The following is a 21,889-nucleotide window of genomic DNA, read 5'->3' on the forward strand; positions in this document are numbered from 1 at the left end:
CACACACTAGTGTAGACAGGGTCAGGGAATATTTTGATTGACTAATAGGGGAGTCAAAGAATTTGGCGATTAACTAAGAAATTAAGAGTTGACTTGAAGCCACAATCAAATCAGCCGAGATATTCTATAAAGAGGGAGAATGAGAAATGTATGTATATATTTATAAGGCGGGTGGCCAGGAGGGGGTAAAGTGTGGATCTGAACGGACCAAATTACCAAGACTGACCTCTTATTTTATGTATGTTATTAGTTTGCACTATTGGTGAATAAGCAAGACAAGTAATTCAAATAAAGTTAAGCCATCAAGCCTTCTTTGCAATTTGACTTATACCCATGTAATAAACACAAATAAAATGCACCGACTTAGAGTATTTATACTTATTCAAAACCATTTCTGTAGTGATATAAATCTTTGAAAATGTTTTGAAGTTAATCCTACATCACTATCTCTTGCAAATTTTGCTTCCAGGCTAATCATCTTTTTTGATTCCAGAATCTCACTACAGCTCTGTGGACTTCCAGGTTTAGAAGGAAAACATCAACGTATGGTAATTAAAATTAAACAGATGAAGGTGAGATGATGGTGGAGGCAATTTCATTGAACTGGTGATCCTGAGGCCCAGGTTAAAGCTAGAGTGATACTGGTTCAAATCACACGATAGTACTGGGAGAAATTAAATTCAGTACGTATATTCAGTTCATGTAGCCACCATACATAGTTATTGGAATGCACCTGGTTCATTAATATCCAAGGAAACCAATCTGGTATCCTTACCGGGTGTGGCCTAGAACTCCAGGCACACAGTAATACAGTTAACTCAATTAGAGATGTCTAATACATGCTGGAATTTCAAGACACCCACATCTTGTAAAAGAATTTTTTAAAAAAATTATGATGAGCACTTTGCTCATACTTTCTAACAAAATCAGAGACCTAGGACCAAGACTTGAGTTGATAGGAGATGTCAAAATAAAAAGTAAAAAAGCAGAAAAAAAACAAAAGTAAAAACAGAAATGCAGGAAAATGTTCAGCCGATTCAGTAGCCTCTGTGGATAGATGAGGAATTTTAACATTTAAAGATTGCTGGCCTAGATATTTTCTAATTAATCTGTTCAGAGACGTTATTACACAGGTCTGGAGCAGGTGGGACTTCAACATGGGTCATTTGGCTCAGAGGCAGGGGATTTGCCATTGCACCACAAGAGCATGTAAGGTGAATAGCCTATCATCAGAATTATTTACTGAACATAGAAAATTACAGCATAGTACAGGCCCTTCGGCTCATGATGTTGTGCCGTGGAATAATCCTAATCCAAATCCAAAACTAAAATAACCTACCCTACATTCCCCTCAATTCACTGCCGTCCATGTGTATGTCCAGCAGTCGCTTAAATGTCACTAATGACTCTGCTTCCATGACTACCACTGATAAACTATTCCATGCGCTCACAACTCTCTGGGTGAAGAACCTCCCTCTGACATCTCCTCTATACCTTCCTCCTAACACCTTAAAACTATGAGCTCTCGTGGCAGCCAATCCTGCCCTGGGGAAAAGTCTCTGGTTATCAACTCTATCCATGCCTCTCATTACCGTGTACACCTCAAATCAGGTCACCTCTCTTCCTCCTTCTCTCCAGAGAGAAAAGTCCAAGCTCAGTCAACCTCTTCTTGTAAGACAAGCCCTCCAGCCCAGGCAGCATCCTGGTAAACCTCCTTTGAACCCTCTCCAAAACCTCCACATCTTTCCTATAATAGGGCAACCAGAACTGGACACAATATTCCAAGTGTGGTCTTACCAGGGTTTTGTAGAGCTGCAGCATAACCTCGTGGCTCCTAAACTTGATCCCCCTGTTAATGAAAGCCAAAACACCATATGCTTTCTTAACAACCTTATCCACTTGGGTGGCAACTTTGAGGGAGAATAATCATTTGGTAGCACAAACTTGAGTAATGATATAAGAAAACTAATCTAAGAGGACAACCAATATTTACATGTGATGAAAGAAAGTATGCTGATCGATTGGCAAGAGAACTCTTGTTGGGAGAAGTGTTGCCAGGAAGGATTTTTTTGAAAAATGTTCAATGGGATGTGGGTCTTGCTGGCTAAGGCAGACCTCTCTCATTGACTGAACAGCAATTAAGAATCAACAACTTACGAGCCTGCAGCCATGTGTAGGCTGGAATAGGTAAGGATAGATTTCCTTGGCTCAAATGACATTAGGATAGAGTTAATGATTGACAGGTAACTGCAAGACTTTGTTTAAATTTTAAACCAGACAGATTGCCTCTGATTGATTAAATCGTTACCTGAACAAACTACTGAATGACTGTTATCTATTTCATTGAGTTAAAGCAGTCACAAAGAATATGTCTACTCAATTTGCTTGCCAAAAAAACCCTCTGTATTAAAATATGTAGCTTCCAGTACATTTTGGACCACCATACAATGAGGCTGACTGACATTCCTCAATTGGCTGTCAGTGTAATTATTCACACACTTAGGATTATCCAGCAAATGCAGTCTTATGGTGAATCACAGGTAATGTTGGACACAGTGTTGCCCATTAAACAAGCAAGAGCCAACTGGATATTGTTAATATCTTGTATCAAATTTCTGATGAAGGGTTTGGCCTGAAATGTCAGCTTTTGTGCTCCTCTGACGCTGCTTGGCCTGCTGCGTTCATCCAGCTCCACACCATGTTGTCATGGTTAATATCTTTCTTGCTGCAAAGTGAAGGGGAGGTGGGCTATTTGATATGATCTGCAAGTCTTTGGCTTGGCCACATACTGGTGATGAAAGATAAATTTGACAGCAATGAACACAATAGTAGCCTCAGTCATTTGCCACAATTATATACTTATTCTGTGCCACAGACATCTGACAGTCAATTAATTTAATTTGCGTAATTATAGCTTAAATCAGTGAAATTAAGATCATGACCAGTCAAACACTTGCTGCACTGCTCCTGCATCTTTCCAGTTCAAATCAGCACATCCAAAAAAAGTCAAAGCCAACACTGACATTCTCCTGTAGCTTTCAGCCAAGGCTACAACATTGTGTTTTGTGCAATGCATTACCACACAGCAGAAGACCAAAATCAGTCAATTTAGGGAACAGACAGTAGCTGGACATGCTGAACTGATCAACTAGGGTGGGAACAATATTTTCCTTTTATCATACTATGTTGTTCAATGTAGATTTGTTAAACAAAATGTAATTTTCTACATTTCACTGGATAAATACATTGTACATTTACAAGAACTTTTTTTCATAGCATCCCTACAGTGTGGAAACCGACCCCTGGAGAATCCCACCCATTCATAACCCACCTAATCTACACATCCCTGAACACTACGGGCAATCCACCTGGCCTGCACATCTTTGGGTTGTTGGGGGAAACCAGAGCACCTGGAGGAAACCCAGAGACACGGGGAGAATGTCCAATCACCACACAGACAGACAATCACCCGAGGGTGTAATCGAACCCAGGCTCCTGGCTCGGAGAGACAACAGTGCTAACCACTGAGCCACAGAACTAAATCTGACCACATTTAAACTGGTAAATGAAATGATAGCATTTGGCTTGATTGCAATGTGTAATGCAACTATCATATGAAAATGTTACCAATAATCCAGTGAAAGATATTAACTCTCAATTGGACATCTACAACTTGCCTGTATTTACAATAAATAATTTTATAACACTGAAATTCTTTAATGAAGATTTAGGCATGTTTGCAAGATACTATGAAAACATAGAAAGACATTATACTCGAAAGGCAAATTACTTGGTATATTTGTATCCATAGCAGGTCAGGCAACATTGGTGGAAAACTGGAAATGACAGGACAGTGCTTTAGTGAGGACTTGTGATTGGAGATGATTTCAAATACAGGATTATATCATTACTTAGTACAGTTCCCTAGAGGTCCTTTGAAAACATATTAACAAATTTAAATAATAAGAAAAATACTCGGTTGACTTAGGAGGTAAGAGGCTTAGAATAATGGAAGAAAGAATTTTGGCAGGCCATCATCCATGTTTGTAAATATGAATGTAACCAGACAACTATAACAAGTATAAAATGCAAAACCAGAAAACTCCAAGTGAGATTAAAAATTAGAAAGGAGTTTCTCCTTCCCATCTATCAAGGTATGCAGAATGTGTGGATTTAAAAAAAAGCAGCTGCATGAACATTTGTTTAGGAATGAGACTGAAGGTTACAGAGATAAGCAAAGAAAAAGATAATCAAAGTGAATACAATGACTTCTGTGCTACAGTCACAATGGAAGGATTATCCACAGAAAGCAAACACTGATATTTGAATAATGCAGAACATCTCCTCAGGACATTAAACAAGCAGGTTAGAGGCTCTGATGGGATAAATTGGTTACACAGTCAAAGGCTGGCAGGCAAGCTGGAGCAAATGGCATTTTAAAGTTCCGTGATTTGTTATGATGGTACTAAATTAGAGAACAGGCATCACAATGACATTTATTTAAAATTCTATGAAAAACTAATGAATTGCACAGATGTGAAGATGTGTCAAAATGCAGTCCCAGATGCTTAAAGCCTGTGCATTTGTCATCAATGGCACTGTAATAATGCAATGTTAGTGTTTATCAGACATTGATTCTGATCATGCAGCACTCTTACTTCCATAAGCAGTTCACCAAAAAACAAAGACAAAAATAAGTTGCCATCTATTTCCATTTTACAGGTATCAATAGAGTACATTTATTTGGCAATCGATTTCTGAAGTGCATCATTTTCAAAAAAATAATCATTTCTCTGACGCATGCCCCTGAAATGTTACTACATTTGTTGTGCAAGATTTCAACTGTGTAATCCTGGGCGCATGCTCTAAAGTTGTGAGAGATAATAACTATAAATCATAAAATTGACACGGCCAGGTTTGGTGTTCATCCCAAAGCATTGGTATCCTCTGTTACATGGTATCTTTATTTCCATTCTCTTTTAAAAGCTATTTTCTCATCATTATCATTGCCAGACATTGTGGAACTGGGTTTAAGTTGCCTTATGTGCAGGACATGCTCAATTGGTATACTTGTGGAGGAGTATCAAATCACTGCCCATCACAATAAATCCCAATAGCTGTCGAGATGAGGACTACAGTTCCTCTAGTGGTATAGTAGCAGTACTGTTGCTTTAGGAATCTGATGGTGTCTCAGATATCTCACTGTATCATAGCTCTTGTATGGCTACTGAACACTGTGGAACCTGTGGACTGGAACCATATGCCATATAGTCAGCAGATTGCCCTTTTTGCCCACCTCTGTCAGTCTTTTTGGTCTTTCCATCCAAACTTTCCCTAGTTCACTCAGTACATTTTAGCATACACTTGCACAAGTTGCTTTGGAGGTGATTTTCTGCATTAATGGTACCATGTAAAGTGTAACATTACAAATATAGTATTGTATCCACATGAGGAAGCAAAAGCAAATTACTAATTTCTGTCTGACCAAAAAATTACACTCAATACTCAAACAATTAGATTTGTTTTGCTTTTTAAAAATGACATATAGCTTTAAGACAGGACAGCACCCAAACTCTCGTCCTTCTAAAGCAGCACCTCATACTACCTGCAAACAGAAACCTTCTTGAGACAGATCCTCAAATTAGGCATGTGGAACAAATAATTTCTATGTTTCTACATAACTTTGACAGTGGAACCTAGATAATAAGATCCTTTGTAATTGTTGCAATGAGTTTCTGAAATTTCATTGCTGACACAAAGTTTAAGAAAATTTCATTTTGGACCACAACCCCATTTTAAAAAAATTTAAGTTGCCCTCCACATTTATATGCTAAAAGCAGCATCAATCCACAGGATACATATCAACAGTAGACAGCCAGAAATTTATTCTGCAATTAATTGAATAGCCCATTAGCCCCGATATGGAGACTTTGCTAACAGACCTTTTTTCCTCCCAGTTTGATCAACCTAACTAACTCAATTTACAAAAGGGTAACAAATTGAGAAAGTTCATAATTTGTTTTAATCATTACTGTCAGTGACATAAAAACTGTATTTGAGATATTTTATATTTCTATACAGGAGAGAAAAAACCCACTGATAAAGTAGATCACCATGTGGTGATAAGAAACAGGTTCAGATTTCGGATGCACTACAGGAGTTCCCAAACTCTCACTGTAAGAAGAAGGTGCTCATCACTTCATACCATCTTATAAGAAATGAACAGAAGTACACTCAATATTACTGTCATTTGTATTCATGGGCAATACTGGAACCAGGATGAATAAGAAAGAAATTCAACAGTAAAATAAAATAAACTATCAAGTTTTCAAACACTGATGCAGTCTATTAAATTTATCAACTGAAGAATTTATAGTTTTGAAACCAAGTGAAGACAGAACGCTCTTGCTGATAAATTTAGATTGCATAGGTTTAAGAAAAAAATCTACTGCCTTTAATCAGATGAAGACCAACACTTCTTTTCTGTTTAAAGACAGTCTGCAGGTTCTTGATTGAGCACCTTTCTTCATTCTCCCACATCTTCAGAAAAATAGCTCTTGAATGCACACAAGGAACAATTACTGTAGAATTCTCAAAGTGAAAAAATTCTGTGACTACAGTATATATCACTGACATTGGAAAAGTTTCAGACAGACTTGGGCTTATGTTAGTCCTATTCACGTTCTAGGGACATTTCAGAAAACTTATTACAATGTAGCAAGGTGGCAGTACAGCAAGCTGAATAGCCGGATATTTTGTTTAACGGTATTGATTGAGAGATAAATACTTACCAGGATAAGAGGTGACAATTTGCCCCTTCTTCAAAATACTATAGCACAGTTTACGTTCACCGAAACAAAAGGGACCTTAGTTCAATGTCTCATTCAAATGGTGACAACTCCATCAGAGTCACACTTGAACTCAATCTCTGATCCAGGTGAAAATGTCATCAATGAGCCACGGTGGACGTTAGTATGACAGAAGCTAGGAAACATTAGAACTGTGTTTAACATGAACTAAAAAAAAAATCAAACTTTGAAAATTTTTTTTAAAATCTAAAACTGTCAGCAAAAGTTACTCAGTAGAAATCGGTTTTGCTTCAGTAACTGGGAAAAAAGCCAGCATAATAACTATGAACTTTGTAGGTGGGATTATTGTATGTTGGCAAGGCCTATATATTGTGCAGCAATCACGGTCAATAGGAAATATTTTCGATTACTTCCGAAACTGAATTTTAATCACAAGAATGCAGTGCACTAGCTGATTGGGGCGGGGGGAGAGAGGAGAGAAGCTCTACAGCTACCATTCAAAATTGTTGTATGTTCATCAGGGCCCAAATATAATAACTGGATATGGTGAGCACACTGAGCATCTGCACAAAAAAAAGGGGCACATTAGACCACTCCTGAAACACTGGACCCAGTGGACTGGGTTTACAGAAAGAAACAAATGAGACAATTAAAATGCAGTTTCTCTGCAATCATATTTATGATTAGAATTTTCATCAATCTTTTTAGAGTGACCAATTCAGTCTTTTATTATTTACATTCGACATAAATATCAAATAAATCTTCAGGATGTCCAGCTTGTGCAGGTGTTTCAATGCGGAAGGCAGACTAGATATGCATCTAGCTGATGATTCCGATAGCAAGCAACACTGTCCAAAATCCATTCTCTGGTGACTACAATGTTGTTGTACTGTCTCTGGATTGCTGTAACAATTTAGAACATTATGCATTCTTAGAATTAGCATTGTAATAGCTTTCAACATAAACATTAAACCATTTAGAAAGATCTCAAATCAACATTAAGTATTTTGTTCATCATTGTCAAATGTTTAGCTGTCCTGAAACAGACAAATGATTCTGAAATAGAACCATCTCTGGCCTAAAACATAAAATTAGCCTCCAACAAAATAGGGATGAAAACGCAAGTAGAAATTAATTCAGCTCAGACTGTTGAAGCCCTTTGCTCCAGCAACACACTAATGAGGCCAGTCAGAACTAGGGTTTAGAAAAAGTATGAAGATTGCTATAATAGATACAAGTTATTTTCAAGACTCTTCATTAGGTTTGAAGATTCTGCAAATTACTACAGTGTAAACAGCTTTTAAACTGGTCCTGCATTTTTAGTCCCTATCCATTTAATATTCAATTCTCTTCCATTCACCCCAAGGTTTTACCTTTAAAGTGTAAAGCCAAAGCAAAGTTCTTGGGCTTATAAGTAGGTAATTGAATCTTCAACATCTCAAACACAGGTGGCTTTAAGCATTATTCAGTTGCTACAAATGACAGAGGAAAAAAAATAATAAAGGGCTCTATTGGGTCCTGTTTTAAAAGAAAATGAAGCAGACCCATACAGCCTGCTTAAAAAGAATGAGGGGATTTCTGGGCCTTCTTGTGGCACAGTGGTAATGTTCCCATTCCTGGAATGGGGGGCCCAGGTTCAAATCCCACCTGCTCCTAAGGTATGTAATAACATCTCTTAATAGGTTGATTACGGAAATATAGATGAAATTAAATATACAAATGAATTACCAGTAAAACGACAACAAAGGACGCTATTGGGTCTTATTTAAAAAAAACAAATGAAGCAGATCCATTGGGCCTTCTTTTAAAACAAAGGATTTTTGGCCCCACTTGTGATGCACAGGTAGCGCCCCCTGCACCAGGAAGCCAGAGTTCAACTCATCCCTGTTCCAGAGGTGTGTAATACCATCTCTGAACAGACAGAACAAAAAAGACAGATAAGTTGAAAACCAAAAGAAACATGGATGCAATAAATCAGGAACAAAATCAAAAGTTGCTGGAAAAGCTCAGGCGTGGCATTATCTGTGAAAATAAACCAGAGTTAACATTTTGGGTCCAGTGACCCTTCCTCAGAACTGATGGTAGCTAGGTAATGTTGGCTTACTTGCAGAAATTAGGCTGGGAGGAGGCTGTGACATAAACAATAGGTGGGGTAGAGCCCGAAGAGAGAAAAAGAACAGTTGGATTAACAAAGGAGTTGATAATGGTCTGGCTACGAGGGTGAACATCTGTTTATGGGGACTGTTAGTGACTCAGAGATAATGCATAACGGCAGACAATGTGATAACAGGGCCTGGTGTGGGGGGGTTGGGGGCCAGGACATGGGAGAATTTAAACCCTAAAATGGTCGAACTTGATATTGATTTCGGATGGCTGCACGGTCCCCAAGTGGAAAATGTGGTGTTGTTCTTCCAGCTTGTGCTAAAAAACTTTGCTAGAACACTGCAGCAAGCCTGAGACAGAGATGATGGCCAGGGAACAGGGTGGCGTGTCAAGAGTGGCAGAAAACTGGAAGCTCAGGGTCTTTTTTGCGGACGGAACGTAGGTGAACCGCGAAGCAGTCACCGAGCCTCCGCTTTGTTTGCCGAATATAGAGGAGACCACATTGTGAGCGGTGAATGCAGTAAAATAGATTATGAGAAGTGCAGGTAAAGTGCTGCTTCACCTGGGAAGTATGTTTGGGCTTTTGAACACTGGGGAGGGAGAAGGTAAATGGGCAGGTGTTACACCTTTGGCAGGTGCAGTGGAAGGTGTTATGAGACTGTGGGGGGTAGTTGGGAGTGAAGCAAAAGTGGACCAGGGTGTCCAAAAGGAAACGGTCCCTGGGGAAGGCAGACAAGTGAGGGGAGGGAAATACGAGTCAGGAGGTGGCAGAAATGGTGTCAGATGATCTTCTGGAAGTGAATATTAGTGGGTTGGTAGTTAAGGACAAGAGGAACCCTGTCACTGTTGTGGGAGGGAAGAGGGGAGTGAGAGCCAAAGTGCACATGATGGGTCAGACCCAGTTGAGTGCCCTGACAATAGTGCTGGGGAATCCATGGTTGAGGAAGATGGACATTTCAGAGGATGCCTTTTTGAAGTTGGCCTGATCTGAACACGTGATGGAGACAGAGAAACTGAGGGAATGGGATGAACGCTTTTCAAGAAGCAGGGTGTGAGGAGATATAGTTCAGATAGCTCTGGGAGTCAGTAGGTTTATAGTGGATATTGGAAGCCAGGCAATCTCCAAAAATGAAAACAGATGTTGAGGAAGGAAAGGGAGGAGTCAGAGATAGTCCAGGTGAAAGTGAGGGCGGGGTGGAAATCAGAAGCAAAATTGATGAACCTTTCCAATTCCAGATGAGAAGGGGAAGCAGCATCGATATAGAGAAAGAGTTGTGGGTGGGGGCCAGAATGCGATTAGAATGAGGAATGGCGATTAACAGTTAAAAGCCAAGAAAAACACTGATTTAGTGATGGGAAAGTTGTCAGTTTGCATGTGAAACCACTTGTAGATATACCTTAAAAAAAAAACAAGTTAGCATTCACCGTTTTCCAGCATTCACAAATGGTTGTCATTGGGATGGATTAGCTCTAAACAATATTTCTTAAAATTTTACATTGGATAAATACTTAATGTCAATGTAATACGAGTAGCTAATAGTTTTACATGATGGAGATTTAACTCTAAACTCACCTCTATAGTCAGTGTTTTCTGGATTAGCATCAGGTTGCACAATCACCACTACAGTACGATTCTAAGAGATCCATAAGTGAAAATTACATAAGATTATGCTAGAAGTTTCCTCATCCTTTCACAAGAACTCAGGTCTTCCACTTATTCCGTCAACAGTAAGAAAATACTTCGCTCAAAAAAACGCAGTAAAGATTTTCTCTCATTTATTCAGGGATGTTAGCTTCACTGGCTGGGTCAGCATTTATTGGTCATCCCTAACTGCCCTTGGAACCACTGCAGTCCTATTGGTATCAGTAGACCAATAATATTAGCATGTGCTATGATCTTAAAAGTAGCTACAGTGAAGGAACAGCAGTATATTTCCAAGTCAGGATACGTGTGGTTTCATACAGCATTTACTTTGGGAAATGGCACCATCTGCATCTGCAGCTCTTGTCCTTCCAAGTGGTGATCGTGGGTTTTGAAGGTGTTCTTGATAGAGCCTTGCTGAATTCTGCAGTGCATCTTGCAGATGGTAGTCACTGCTGCTATTGAGTTTTTCCAGAATAGATTATTTTAGCATTCATACTGTATTATATCAATACCATACTTTCTTTATATATTTTGCATTTCCCATAGATTTTAACAGGCCAATAACACAAAATGTAAAGGTTGCTCAGGTCACAATTTGAACACAAGACTGATAAGGATCTTTTGGAGAATGATTGGCAATGGAACAAATGTGGAGGATGCAGAGATCAGGGTTGAGTAACATACCAAAGTTCTGCATCTTTAGGTTTAGCCTGATATGACACGTCACAGAAGCCGATTGCAATGCAAAGTTAAGTCAGGAAAGCTTTACTGATGGTGACACCGCGCTTGAGGAGATTTCAGTTCGGAAATCTTGAAGACAGATAGGCAGATGAAGAAAGTGCCAAGATCCTTGAGGGAATTTAAAAGGCATCATTACTTAACTGCTCGATTTACTCTGTAAATCATTAGGCAGTCATAATGTACTATTTAATAATACAGAATTTCAATTTCTCTCCATTAGGATAAATCTAATCCTTTTATTTTACGGGTTTATGACCTTTAGACATATTATCCTGTACTTACAGGACTGTAGGTGAATAAATAAGGTTCCTTAATTATTGAGGCACCACAGAGCTCTACCATCCACTCTAGCTGATCTGAAAGACAGAGCAATATTCATTTATGACAGGTTTCAGACCTACATTTCACACTAATAGCAAGGCTGGATTTAAAAAAAAACTTGCAGCACAATTGAAAATTGATTTGTCAAGCTTCAGTGCCCAAATTTAGTTGAGCAGAAAACAAGGCAATTGAGAAAAAGTATGCAGTGTATCTGTCCTTATGTAGCCTTTGTACAATGCCATTAATCCTCATCCCCATAAAATATAACTATCTATAATCCACATTACAATCCAATAATTATGGTCTACCTTTCCACTGTGGTCTTATTAAATATGATATTGAAAGCTGCTTGGAAATATTTGAATTACAAACACCATTCCTGGAGCCAAGTTTTACAGTTAGGTTGCATTCCCAGAAACTGTGCATGTGTTGAATTCAATTTCTGTTTGGTAATTTTAATGGACAAAAAAAGATAAAAATCAGGAGCTATGCACAAATTATTTTCCAACAATAACTGCCCAAAGGGAAGCTTTTTACCATGAACATTGAAACTAAATATTAATGTTTTATATTTTCAGGGAAGAATGATCATTTTAAAATACAGCAATAATTTACTTTAATTTAGAAAAGGATTTCTAAGAAACATTCAATGCAGTAAAATATTATAACTCAAAATTTACTGCATTGAAGGAAGTCCTTGAAAGCAACACAACTGGGATGATAGATAACAAAGTGTGAAGCTGGATGAACACAGCAGGCCAAGCAGCATCGCAGGAGTACAAAAGCTGACGGTTCGGGCCTAGACCCTTCATCAGAGCTCTGAAGGCCCGAAACGTCAGCTTTTGTGCTCCTGAGATGCTGCTTGGCCTGCTGTGTTCATCCAGCTTCACACTTTGTTATCTTGGATTCTCCAGCATCTGCAGTTCCCATTATCTCTGATCACAACTGGGATAATGCTGCCTCTAAATTATTTAATCTAATTTCTCTTTTTCCTTTTCAAATACATAGTAACATCCGCTCCAGAAATGCTAGTATGAATCTCAATAGTCACATGTAATTTTCTAAGCAACTGCTATGTCAAACTGCCTAATTTTCACCTGGATTCTTTAGTGGTATTCTTGAATCTTTGCCTAACTTTCAGTTGAAGTAAAGCTGTCACTTCGTCTGAAACAAAATCTCAATAACTTCTATAAGTTTTGAAAATTTCCACTAGATCTCCTTTTAACTTTCTTGGTTTGAAAAAAGTAGTTCATTCTCATTTAAAAGCTACAACTTCTTACTTAGGCCCTGGTGAACCTTTATTATACCCATTTCTATGGTTCTATTATGCAATGCAGAAATGAATATAAAAATCTCTTGGGTCAATGAACTGCACTATACTATGTTTATTATACAATGCTTTCTGATGTTTGGGAGGCTAGTATGGAAAAGCCACATCAATCCTAAGCAATTCAAATCCAATATTATTAGGATGTATCCATGCATTATCATTGTTCAGACCTGCACTCGAATTCGACTTACAGCAGAAAACCAGCTTCCATATACAGGCATCCTTTATGCACTGAAACTTGTAACCATAGGTAGATAAATGGAATAAGAGTAATGTGTCTATTAGTGTTTAAAACCACTTTTCCCTACCCAGAACTGTAAACAGGTAGTCAAAATAGGAACTGAAGACCATCAGCTCAAACAATTTTGAAACATTTCAAAGACTGAAGATTCCATTTTGGGTATTAAAAAAGATTTCTCAGTAAAAGAGGATGACAGCTAAGTTAAGTGGACGATGAAGCAGCCAAATCTGGCAGGTAAAAGTCATGACCGAGGGTTTCAATAGGCTTGAGCTGAGAAATGATGTAGTTATCATTATGAACCTACAGGGGATCAGATATTCAGCTTGAAGTTGAATCAGCTAAGAAGGCTGAAAATGGAACCGTTCAGATTGCAACAGCGGGCAAGGAGAGAAAGAACGTCAGTGGCAAGCAGGTGACATGAGATCAAAGATAACAATGTTGTAAATGTTGGTCCCTTTAAGAAATAATCAATGACATGCTCCAGAGATAACAGCATATTGCAGCAAATAAACAGGGGCTGGTTTTTCCCAGTCAGGGGACTTGGTCATGTCAAAGACGGAGTATAGTGGAGTTTTTAAAAATTGAATTATGAAGTGCAAATAAGTAGTTGTGGAAGACAGACTGACTCATACTTTGGTAAAAGGATGAGCACTTCAGCAGAAGACAGCGAGTTCAGTTTTACTGTTTAGCATGAGGACACTGTAGTTCATCCAAGAATAGATTATGGCTGACCAGTCTGACTCTGGGATAATGAAGTCAATAGGTACTTGTGATTATTGTTGTGGATATGTATCCCAGGAGGATGTCCATAAGGCAACATGCACACAGGAGGACAAAGATAGAATGTTGGGCGACTCTAAATGAAACAAGAAAATCCTAACAAAAGAGTCCCTAGTATACAGCAAATCAAAATAATTATAATCCTAGACACCTCATACTTGAAAATCTTTCTATAACTTGTTAAGGAACAGAAACATATGCAAGGAAATAAAAATCTTCAATTATACTGAAATTAGTAAGTTATTGTTAAAAATAAAATAGGTGCCATGTGCCAATGAAATGTGTCCATCTGTGATTAACACAGAAACTAAAGGAAGCATATTAATTTATTATAACTCCTGAAACTTGTTAATATACACTAATGAACCAATATTAACCTTGCTTTCACTCTTTCAAGTATTTAATGATGCACCCAAGAAACCTCAGATTACCAATCACGTGTGTGTGGTCTCCACACAACAGTAGCTTATCTTCCTTTGTAAAAAGTGTTAAAGCATGTGGGAACTAGACATGCCCATCACACAGCATGCTTTAGAAATTTCAATGAGAATTTGCAAAATGACCCATGATCTCCAATCGAGATGACTCAGTAGTAACTGCACTACAATCATCAAACAAAGAGCTCAAATATTCCTAAGTCCATTGCAAAAGGTTAAACATGCTCTAAACCAGCAAGCATGTACCATACTATGCTCTGAAATTGCCAGCGTGCCCAACTAGCATTGAGGACATTTGAAATGGAGTGAAAAAGTGACACACAATAGAGGTCTTCCTAAGGTCACTAACTGTAAATCATCCTTGGACATGGCATATTTTAGATAAGCATTTGCATGGTCAACATCTTAGCGATACAGCCCACATAATTACTAGACTAAGCAAATATATACATTAAACTCTTCACTGCTTTCTTAAAAATCTGAAATGGAATGGTATAAAATTGGTAAGGGAAACGTCAGAGGTATCACTTCAGCAAATCCCTTATATGGTTACATCCTAATGTTACTTATGAAATAATTGACAATAAAGAAACCCTAAATACAGAAAATGGATAATTTAAGCATTTGCAGTGATGAGTCAGAAATGTCTTTGACATCAGTGAAAACAGGAGCTAAATGTTTTAGTGATATTTTAACAACTCAGTGGTTTCAGGCTTAATTCTAGCAAGGAACTTTGTAATTTTATAGTTATACATATACACCGGGACACACACACCAAATTTTCTGGTGATCAACTGCAAATTACCATTTGTGGTAGGACGTTGTACCAATTAACTGCTGTGTGCTGCATCAATGTAGAGTGCATTAGCAGCTGGTGTTGAAACTGGCAGCTAATACCAGAACCGCTGAATTAATCTCATTTGCATTGTTTCACTGACAGGTACATCCATCATTTAGTATCAATGATTTCCTTAATTACAATATCTGCTCAACATTCTCTAGAAACACGATGAAAATTTAAGATGTAGTGAAGTGGTTTACAGTATAGTCTACTTACAGGTAGCACCTGCAACAGTGGATAGCCACATTTCAGGGAGACAATAGATGTTCTTGTGGTATAGCATGGTTCACATTGGTCAATGCCAAAATAGTAGGAAAGCCATTGTACAGTTAGCCAAAGACAGATTAATACAAAGCCTAGAAGCAGCTTTTCTTATGTTTCTTAGTCATGCTTAGTGAATGATTTACCCAATTACCAGAACACAAGTAAATGGATTCCATCAACACCTCCACTTGTGAGCAAATGCTCAATTTCTAGCCAACATGTCAGGATTGGGAAATCAGTTTCTGTATTTGGCATCTAATGGCAAATGGAATTATCTAAATGTAAAGGTCCCACCACTACCGCTTTCTGGCATAGGCTGTTTCCCCTTGTTAGTGCAGAATTTGAGGACAAGAATTTGAGAGCAGATCCAGGGACCTACAACGCTGAAGAAACTATACTTTTCTGTTCCACTTCCAAACTAAACAAGGCATCAGAATTGCTAACAAAAGATACGATTGCTTACTTGGATTAGGCAAACATTAAGTGTTATTTCTTCCACTTTCCCCCAAACTTTCACAGCTATTTAGCTGCTGTCTTTACTTAAAAGATTTGAAAGCACTTCAGAAGTTTAAGATTTATTAAATTTAGTAATGCAAGCAGGGTTTAAAAAACACAATTTCTTATGCAGTTTTCATGAATAGTAAAACAATAAAAATAAAACGGTGGGCTCAGCAATGTTAGGACCTGAATAAAGATAGTTAAAACAACTTGAATTCACAAGTCAAAAGATGTAAAAAAAGAACTACTCCATGTCAAATCACTGGACACCTTCAACATAGAATGAACTATGTAAGGTTACTCTACTAGTCCCTTTCCCATTTAGGCATTTAAAACAAAACGACCTTAAAATGGATGGGAGCATAAGATCAGAAGCTTACTTCAATAAAGATACCACTTATTAGGTATTTAATCACACAAAATGGCATACATATTTAATGTATGAATACACCCAAGTGTATTTAGGTCAGTCTGTAGCCCTTGTGCTTCACCTTTATAATTCAATGCACTGTTTTTAAAAAAGTTAGGAATGCTTATGTGAATCCAAGATCATCGAAATGTTCAAGTGGCGTGATACAAAGAGGAGCAAGGGAGATCTCCCAATACCATGGTTATCCAGCACTGCCTGAAATGAATACTTCAAAACTCCATTTCTAATTGCGTGTAAGCCATTTTGTTGCGATTGCCTACATAAGATTGCTGAACAGCAATTCACAAGCACTTCACGAATATGGCTTTCTTCTCCAATAAATCCGTACGTATGCTCAGATTACATTATGACAGCACAGACCAGATGTGTTGAATGGTCTGCTTCAAGCTGCATATTCTCAGCCAATGAAGAAACAACAAAAACAAACTAACAAAATTATTGGTGAATGTAACAGATTCTGTCATGGAATTCAAGAAGTTCAGCTTCAACATTTATTGAGACAATATGTCCTACAAGTACAAGAAAACTTCGGTGAAAAACTTTAGGCTAGCATGCACGTTATAGTTGTATAGCAAGGAGTGGAGAATAAATGAGACAAGCATCAATAGCTGATTCTATGACTGGACTTCAGTGGAAAATTTGTTCCACCTCATTTCATTTGGGAAGTACCTGGAAATGTGAACTAATAAAGGAGTATAAGCATTTTGTTTGGGACAACTGTGTAACAGTTTATTTTCCATTGACATACCAGACTGCTTAAGGGTAATTGTGGTTACCATGGTTACAGCTGGCACTTAGTGACGATGAAATCAGATGCACAGCTGTTTTGATTTATTTTTAAAAATGCTGGTGGCTTGCGGGTAAGTTTATGTATATGAAGTCCTGTATTCAAAGGCAGGTGAGAGGATTCTCTTCTGGGCAATAATTCTACATCCAAGAAAAAGGGTGCTTCATTTTCTTTGGTCCTGGTGAACACCACCCCAGTCCTCAGGTTTTTCTGATCTAGAGACAAGCTCAAGCCAAATAGGTGTATAAGCAACCTGTCCCCATTACTTTATCAAAAATGCTCTGTGAACAGCTACTACAAAAAGGGAGAAAAGGCACAGTAAACTCTTACCACCATTCCCCCTTCGTCTCAAAGATCTCTGCTTGGTGCCACTACACAAAGCATAGTCAAGGTAATAGAACTAAAGGAATGGATATTCCTGGCACTAACCAGGTGTTCTGAAAACTCTGCAACTTTACATACTAGAATGGATGTGTGCAACAGTAGCATAACAGATTTCCAATTCCTCCTCCTTCAATTTCACCTCACCAAATGGACATGGGACAAAGACAGAACTGGCTTTAAACTGTCAAATAGGCTTTTGGCACAAGTTCTGGAATGTGAAGAATTTGAAAAGGTACGGGAGGAGGAATTTAAAAAAATCTTAGGGTTTCTATAACCCAACAAACAGCAAATATCTACAAGAAAAGGAAGGGGGGGTAGAAAACATGCTATTTAAAAGGAAATACCAGATAAAATAGCCAGAAGGCTTTAATTATTGATAGCACATGTATATATTTAATTTGTACTTCAAGTTTAGAAGGTTTTGGGATGATCAAATCCAATCGAAGATACGTAAAATGATAAGAGATTCAAATGTGTAGTTACAGAGAAACTATTCCCTCTAGTGGGAATACCAGGAACAGACTTAGAACCTTAAAATCAGCTCTGAAGGCATTTAGCAGTGAAAGCAGTGTTTTATAATGATAACGAGGAACACTTTCCCGACCGGCAATCCAAATCAGGAAAACTGCAGTTAAGACTAAAATTGATGGATGATTGCTCTTAAGTAAAGATCAAAAGATAAGCAGTCAAGGCAACTGTACTAAGTTTAGATTCATTTCAGCCATTTTCTAAATGAGAGTCAATGCCTGAACTTGTGCAATGGTTATCATGCGTGCAGAAAATTTTGAGTTTTATAAAAAGTAAAATTATGCTGGAAGAAACCACTTATCTACAGAACACTATTGGCATATATAAATGGTTGTACCTTGGTTATGCCAGTGAATATTTGATTAATCCATCTGAAGGTTCACATTTGCTAAAGTTATGCAACAAAAAAAACAAAGGCCAACCACATCAGCATAATTGAACACTAATGCCAACTTGGTCACCTGCAACCCATTATACAAGGCTTACTCCCTATTTTTCTATTAGATATGCTGAACCATAAAACTAATACACTATGCAAATCATCTCTCACCAAGCAATTAAAGCATCAGTAAAACACCCAATTTTTCTTGAATCATTCCATTCATTGAAAAGCAAAGGCCCAACATTCTCTTTGCATTTATCAAATGGACATTTATAAACTTGAAGAGCATTGACAGCACTTGAACCCACCAAGCCTTGGTTTACTGCACGATGAAACACTGATGTAAAGCTAATTGCTGCAATAAAACTGCATAAATATACATGATAATGACTAATTCAGGTGATTTAATTTCATTTTTATACTAGAAAGTTAGAGTAACCTACCAAAATTTGCATTGAGATCAATTCAGGAACTAGTATAATTTCAATCTCAATTAGTCAAACAGCAGTTTGAAATGTAATTGAGAAGTTCTTACCTCTGCTCATACCTGTAAAAGAACCAAAGCAGCAAACCTCGTAATGGCTTAACAGAAGCTGAAAAAGAAATTTTAAAAAAATTATAGCCAAAAAAAGTGGTAAATTATCCAAAAGTCAAAAATTTCAATAGCAAATTATAAAAAACAATTAGAAGGACAAAGGTAGTTAAGTTCTCTTCTGAGGGAGACGACGGCCTAGTGGTGTTATCGCTGGACTGTTAACCCAGACACCCAGATGATGTTCTGAGGACCCGGGTTCAAATCCCAAAATAAAAAAAAAAATCTGGAATTCAGAACCTACTGACAACCATGAATCCATTGTTGATTGTCAGAAAAACCCAACTGGTTCACTAATGTCCTTTAGGGAAGGAAACTGCCATCCTTACCTGGTCTGGCCTACATGTGACTCCAGACCCACAGCAATGTGGGTGACTCTGAACTGCTCTCTGGGCAATTAGGGATGGATAATAAAAGCTGTCTAGCCAGCAATGCCCTCATCCCATTAATGAATAAAGAAAGAAAAAAAGAACCCACCATTTGAACCTCAAAGTAAATCATTGTTCCTTCAGTGTTACTGGATCAAATTCCTAAAACTTCCTCACAAATGACATTGTGGGTCTACCTATAAACCACACACCCTGCAGAAGTTCAAGAGGCAGCTCACCACTACCTTGAAGAGAAACTAGAAACAGACCATGAATGACAACAACACTCACATCCCATTTATGAATTTTTAAAAATTGCTTTAATGCACTGTATTTCCACAGCACCTCCTCTTGGGAAAATGTCCAAGGCCACGTCAGAAGGGGAAAACAGAATTATATTTGGGCAGACAAATACATGGGTGGTGATCATTTATTCTGAAAAAGTGAGTAGTAGAGATTGATATGAATTGGGAAAGAAAAACTTGAAAATGGGAACAGAGCTGAGGCTGAAGATTCTACCAATGGCCTATAAAAACATTGAAGCTTGGGCAAGGAGACAACGCTAAATGATGGCAGCCAAAACTCTAAATGAAATTAAGGACAAGGAATTTTAACTTTAAAATACTTGGACAAGGCAATACGCGACCTGTTCAGGCATAAGAGACAGCTGCGATTTAGGCAAGTTAGCATTTATTTTGAGTGAAGAATTGATGGACAATGTAAGACATTGGGACTAGAAGAAACAAAGAGATGGATATGTGTCTTAATATTGGAAGGTAGTTGGAGGCAGATGATATTATCAAAATAGAAAAGACGTCCTGATGATGAACGGGTATGTGAAATATTTTTATTTTCAAAGCCTGGGTTAAAGCATAATTTGTTTATCTGGCCAAAGAAAGTAACAGTTTGCTAATTAGATAATAGGGAAGAGAAGCATGGAAGCAAAGGATTTAATTCTCTGCTGTAACAATGGACGAAAGTAAAAAAAAAATTCCTCTGAACAGACTATTTGTATTTACTTGTTAGGACAGCCTCTTCTCAAAGGAATACTAATAATCCGGTAATTGAAGTGGGTTGCACTTGCCATATAAATTTGTTACCAACCTATGATATAAATAAAATTCTGCACTACAATAAAATTCTTCAGATATTTGGTAACCTATCTTAAAGACACACATGTAGATGATGTAACTTGCAGTTAATTGTTATTCCTCAAAAATAGTCTCTAGACTGTTTTAGCAATGAGATTATAGCCAGTGGCAAGACAATTACTGAATTGTGTGTGCATGTGTGTGTATATGTATATTATATATATTTCATAAGTGTTAGCATAAATGATATTAACAATCTATTAAAAGTCCTCATTATTTTAAATGTCAATTAGATAACCTGTTCTATCAAAAGAAATCAAAGTTACCAATGTACAGAAGAGGCAATTTACCTTCAGGATATTCACATTTTCTTTACATACATACTGAATGACAAATATTACATTTGTCAATAACAACTTCCACTGAAAGAAGTGGTGGGAAAGGAAACAACAGCTATCACAATAACTCAATCTGTGACCTTACTTTTTCATCCGGTGTTTCTCTTGCTTTTCTTGGGCCATTGTGACTTCTTCCATTGATTACATCACCCTTCACCTCAAACTCACGCTGCAATATTTCAAAACAAAAAATATACCTTGTGGAAATAGCTTGAAAAATAGCAGATTTACTTAAAGATTACCAAAATACTTCAAGATTTACACTGTCACACACTTAATAGTTTGAAAAATGTTTCCAAATGCCCTAACCTATTGGGCATACGAAAAGAAAACTAATTTCTGTAATGAGGTTTCTAGAACTGCACAGACACATAAATTAATGAAAACAATCTATAACAAGTTAGATCAACATCTCATTCAGAGACTTTAGATTACCAAAGCAAGAGGCTGCAGAAGGACTTGGACATGGTAGGTAAGTGGGCAAAGAAGTGGCAGTCGGAATACGGTATGGGAAAGTGAGGTTAGCTCTTTGTTAGGAAGAACTGAAGCGTAGACAATTTTCTAAATGTGGACAAACTTTAGAAATCTGAAGCACAAAGACATGGAGTCCTGGTTTAGGATGCTCTTAAGGTCAATATGCAGTTCAGTTGGCAGTTAGGAAGACAAATTCATTGGTAGCATTTATTTCAAGAGCGCTGGAATATAACAGCAGGGTTGTACTGCTGAGGCTGTATAAGGCTCTCATCAGACTACATTTCAAATACAGTGAGCAGTTTTGGGTCCCGTATCTAAGGGAGGGCATGCTGGCTTTGGAGGCGATTCAGAGGAGGTCTACAAGAATGGTCCCAGGGATTAAGGGCTTGTCATGTGAGGTGTGGTTGAGGACTCTAGGTTTGTACTTGGTGTTTACAAGGATGAA

The 21,889-nt window shown here is 37.7% G+C and overlaps 1 protein-coding gene across 4 annotated transcripts in view; it reads right to left on the reverse strand.

Annotated features, from left to right (window-relative positions):
• Positions 1 to 3,696: 3,696 nt before the first annotated feature.
• LOC125466343 (breast cancer type 1 susceptibility protein homolog) overlaps positions 3,697 to 21,889 on the reverse strand; it is an 80,296-nt gene continuing 62,103 nt past the window's right edge. For 3 of the 4 annotated variants that reach the window (XM_048560725.2, XM_059638684.1, XM_048560726.2), the window contains 5 exons: positions 21,056 to 21,139; positions 19,057 to 19,114; positions 11,581 to 11,654; positions 10,486 to 10,546; positions 3,697 to 7,712 (listed from right to left, as the gene is read on the reverse strand). In XM_048560725.2, coding sequence (XP_048416682.2) covers positions 7,600 to 7,712; positions 10,486 to 10,546; positions 11,581 to 11,654; positions 19,057 to 19,114; positions 21,056 to 21,139 — 390 coding nt within the window. In that variant the 3' untranslated portion in view covers positions 3,697 to 7,599. The remainder of the gene's footprint in view (positions 7,713 to 10,485; positions 10,547 to 11,580; positions 11,655 to 19,056; positions 19,115 to 21,055; positions 21,140 to 21,889) is intronic. The other variant, XM_059638683.1, reaches the window with a different exon arrangement.

This window comes from Stegostoma tigrinum, chromosome 31 (genome assembly GCF_030684315.1).
Source record: "Stegostoma tigrinum isolate sSteTig4 chromosome 31, sSteTig4.hap1, whole genome shotgun sequence".
In the NCBI taxonomy this organism is placed as follows: domain Eukaryota; kingdom Metazoa; phylum Chordata; class Chondrichthyes; order Orectolobiformes; family Stegostomatidae; genus Stegostoma; species Stegostoma tigrinum.